General features: G+C 40.7%; 1 protein-coding gene across 3 annotated transcripts in view; it reads left to right on the plus strand.

Annotated features, from left to right (window-relative positions):
• The window catches only part of LOC138352849 (uncharacterized), a 569,251-nt gene extending 566,431 nt beyond the window's left edge, over positions 1-2,820 (plus strand). For all 3 annotated transcript variants that reach the window (XR_011222921.1, XM_069305404.1, XM_069305405.1), the window contains one exon: positions 2,305-2,820. Coding sequence is in view for 2 of the 3 variants with exons in the window: in XM_069305404.1 (XP_069161505.1) it covers positions 2,305-2,426 (122 nt within the window). In the remaining variant the exon portion in view is untranslated. The remainder of the gene's footprint in view (positions 1-2,304) is intronic.
• The last annotated feature ends 234 nt before the right edge of the window (positions 2,821-3,054 follow it).

The raw sequence follows: 3,054 nt of genomic DNA on the forward strand, positions 1-3,054 counted from the left end.
ATGAGCTCCTCAGGTCAATATTCAGGAAGGCGCTCAACCTAGATTTAGATGACAGTCAGTGGGACCAAGCAACACTACCAGTGAGATTTGGAGGGATAGGCATACGAAAGGCAACTGAGGTAGCACTTCCAGCATTCTTATCCTCATGTACAGCAGCCAACGAATTGGTAGGGCAGATCCTACCAGAGCGTATGAGAGAGACAGCGGGAACTCATGATCAAACGTTCATCGAAGCAGCCAGACAATGGGACACCATTGCACACCCTCAACCCCGACCACAAGTCCCAAAAGACCACAAGCAGGCCCACTGGGATAGCCCCATAATGGAAAAGACTGTCACAGCAATGATTGACAACGCTGATGCTGAAAACAAAGCCCGCCTCCTAGCGGTAACAGCACCCCGCGCCGGGGATTTTTTATTTGCTGTGCCCAATGCAGCCCTGGGAACTCGCCTCAGTCATGACGCTCTCCGCATTGGAGTTGCCCTTCGCCTTGCCGCCCCCATCCTCACCGAACATAGGTGCATCTGCGGAACTGCGATGGCAGACCAATATGGTCGTCATGGTCTGGTATGTCGTAAATCACAGGGTAAAATTGCAAGACATGAAGAAGTCAACGACATCATCAAGAGGAGCCTCGCCACAGCCCGCTGCCCGACACAAAGAGAACCACACTTATAAAGACCTAACGACCCTCAGAAGCGCCCTGATGGGGTCACCTTGCTACCTTGGAAGGATCGTAAGCAAGTGGTATGGGACTACACGTGCGCTGCCACACTGGCCAGTACCTACCTCCACTACAGCACACGTGAAAGCGGTGGTGCTGCTTCTTTCAGGGAATCGCAGAAAATTATTAAATACAGAGGTCTAGCACACTGCTACAGCTTTGTTCCGATCGGCTCGGAGACCCTCGGTTCGTGGGGAAAATGTGCATTGAAGTTCCTGAAGGAATTGGGGGACAAATTGATCAGCGCTACAAAAGACCAGAGAGCAAAAAGTTTCTTGTTCCAGCGCCTCAGTGTTGCGATTCAGAGGGGAAATGCCTGTTGCGTCTTGGGCACTAGTCCAACTTCAGAGGAATTCGAAGAAGTGTTTGACTTGCAACAATGATCGAACCCGTCTGTGACATTCATCAATGTTTCCCATTGTTGTGTTCTTCAAGAGATCCATAACCTTTAAGCACCTTTTTGCATTATTATTTTTGTATCAACCCATGTATATCTTGTAACCATCAAATGCATAATAAAGCACAAAAAATATTCAAGGAAGGGGGTGGTAGGAGAAAAGCACACAGAAACTGTATTGGAGGGGATCTAAACATTCCCTCTAATGCGTTATGCGTGGTATATATATATATATATATATATATATATATATATATATATATATATATATATATATATATATATATATATATATATATAATTTCAATTCAATCATCTCTGTCGTTGATGTATATGGCAAAAAGTGTGTGGCCCAAAACAGCACTATGTCTTAACGTAATGGGTCCAAGGGCCCATAAGGTCTCAACAGCATTAAGGGCCCTTTAGCAAACCAGTGTGCTGGGGCCCCTATGACACTCATGACGTCTTTGTATCATTTCAAGTTTGTACATGTACTTCTTAAGATATGGGCACCATACAACTGCTGCATATTCTAGCTTTGGTCTAAAAAAATCATGAACAATTTATTTATTATTTATCCATGAATGTATTTAAAAGCAATTCTAAAGCTCGAAAGTGTAGCACAACCTCCTGGCACAATGAGCTTTATGTGGTCCTCTTTATGTGGCTTTATGTAGACAATGAACATTATCAGTGCCAGAACTAAACCCTGTGGTACTCCACTCGTGACATTTCTCCAGTCCAATACATTGCCTCTGATTACTGCCCTCATTTTTCTATCAGTTTGAAATTTTTTAATCCATGTTAGAAGCTTACCTGTCACCCCTCCAATATGTTCCAGTTGCCAGAACAAACTCTTATGTGGAATTCTGTTGAATGCCTTTTTTAGGTCCAGATAGATGCAGTCAGCCCAACCATCTCTTTCCTGTAAAATTTCTGGGCTCGATCATAGTAACTGATTAAATTTGTTACACAGGATCTTCCATTTCGAAAACCATGTTGACGGTCTGATATTATAAAGCTTTTCTCCCGGTGTTGTACCAGTTTAGTTTTACTTGTTTTTTTCCAATATTTTTACTGTTACACTTGGCCAACTGCTTTGTTCTTACTTAGCTCCTTGAGCAATTTTTTAACTGTGTATGTACATGCAGTATTTTTATAAATGTTTATTTTTTTTCCAGCACGCACAAGGAAGCTTGATGCAGATAAACTTACATTAGGATCAGAAGGTGATAGCGATAATGCCCTGGAAAAAATCATGACGAGCTACAAGTTCCGCAGGTGCAACAAGGGCTACCATTAGCAATCATTCAGAAACAGCAAGAAGTACAAGTAGTAAAATTTGAACCACAGGGAACTACACCAGGAAAACAGTGTAGTAACAACGGAATGGGAATTTTAAAATACCTGAGGAAACAGGTAAAAAAGGACAAACAATAGAAATGGTTCCTTACACCTTATTATTTGGTAGTTTATAGGTATTTTACTTATAATACTTTATATTATGTCTACAGTTTATAATTTAGTTTACAGTTAATTTACTTTTCAACTTCCATATCTTACATGAAGGATTTTTACTGTTTTTCATTTTTAAAACCTTATTAGTATCATTTATAGTTTAGTGTCAATTCACTTATAATACAATATATGGAATAATTTACTAAATTCATTTAACTATAATAAATTTAAATAAACATTTTTACCCCAGGATGAGTTTCAGTCACCCTACCCAAAAAATTAATGTTTCTTTATTACTAATCTTGTGAGAGGTAGCTTATTGTGCAGCCCATACTCATTCTGTGAGTGTTAGTTTATTGTGCACCCCATAGTCATCATGTCACCCAAGCCTGCTGCAGCTGCACCTGAGGGGTGGTGTAGGGAACCATTAGTGTACTATTATGATTTGAGAGAGAGAATGCTCTGTGGACAGA

Source organism: Procambarus clarkii, chromosome 55 (assembly GCF_040958095.1).
Source record: "Procambarus clarkii isolate CNS0578487 chromosome 55, FALCON_Pclarkii_2.0, whole genome shotgun sequence".
In the NCBI taxonomy this organism is placed as follows: domain Eukaryota; kingdom Metazoa; phylum Arthropoda; class Malacostraca; order Decapoda; family Cambaridae; genus Procambarus; species Procambarus clarkii.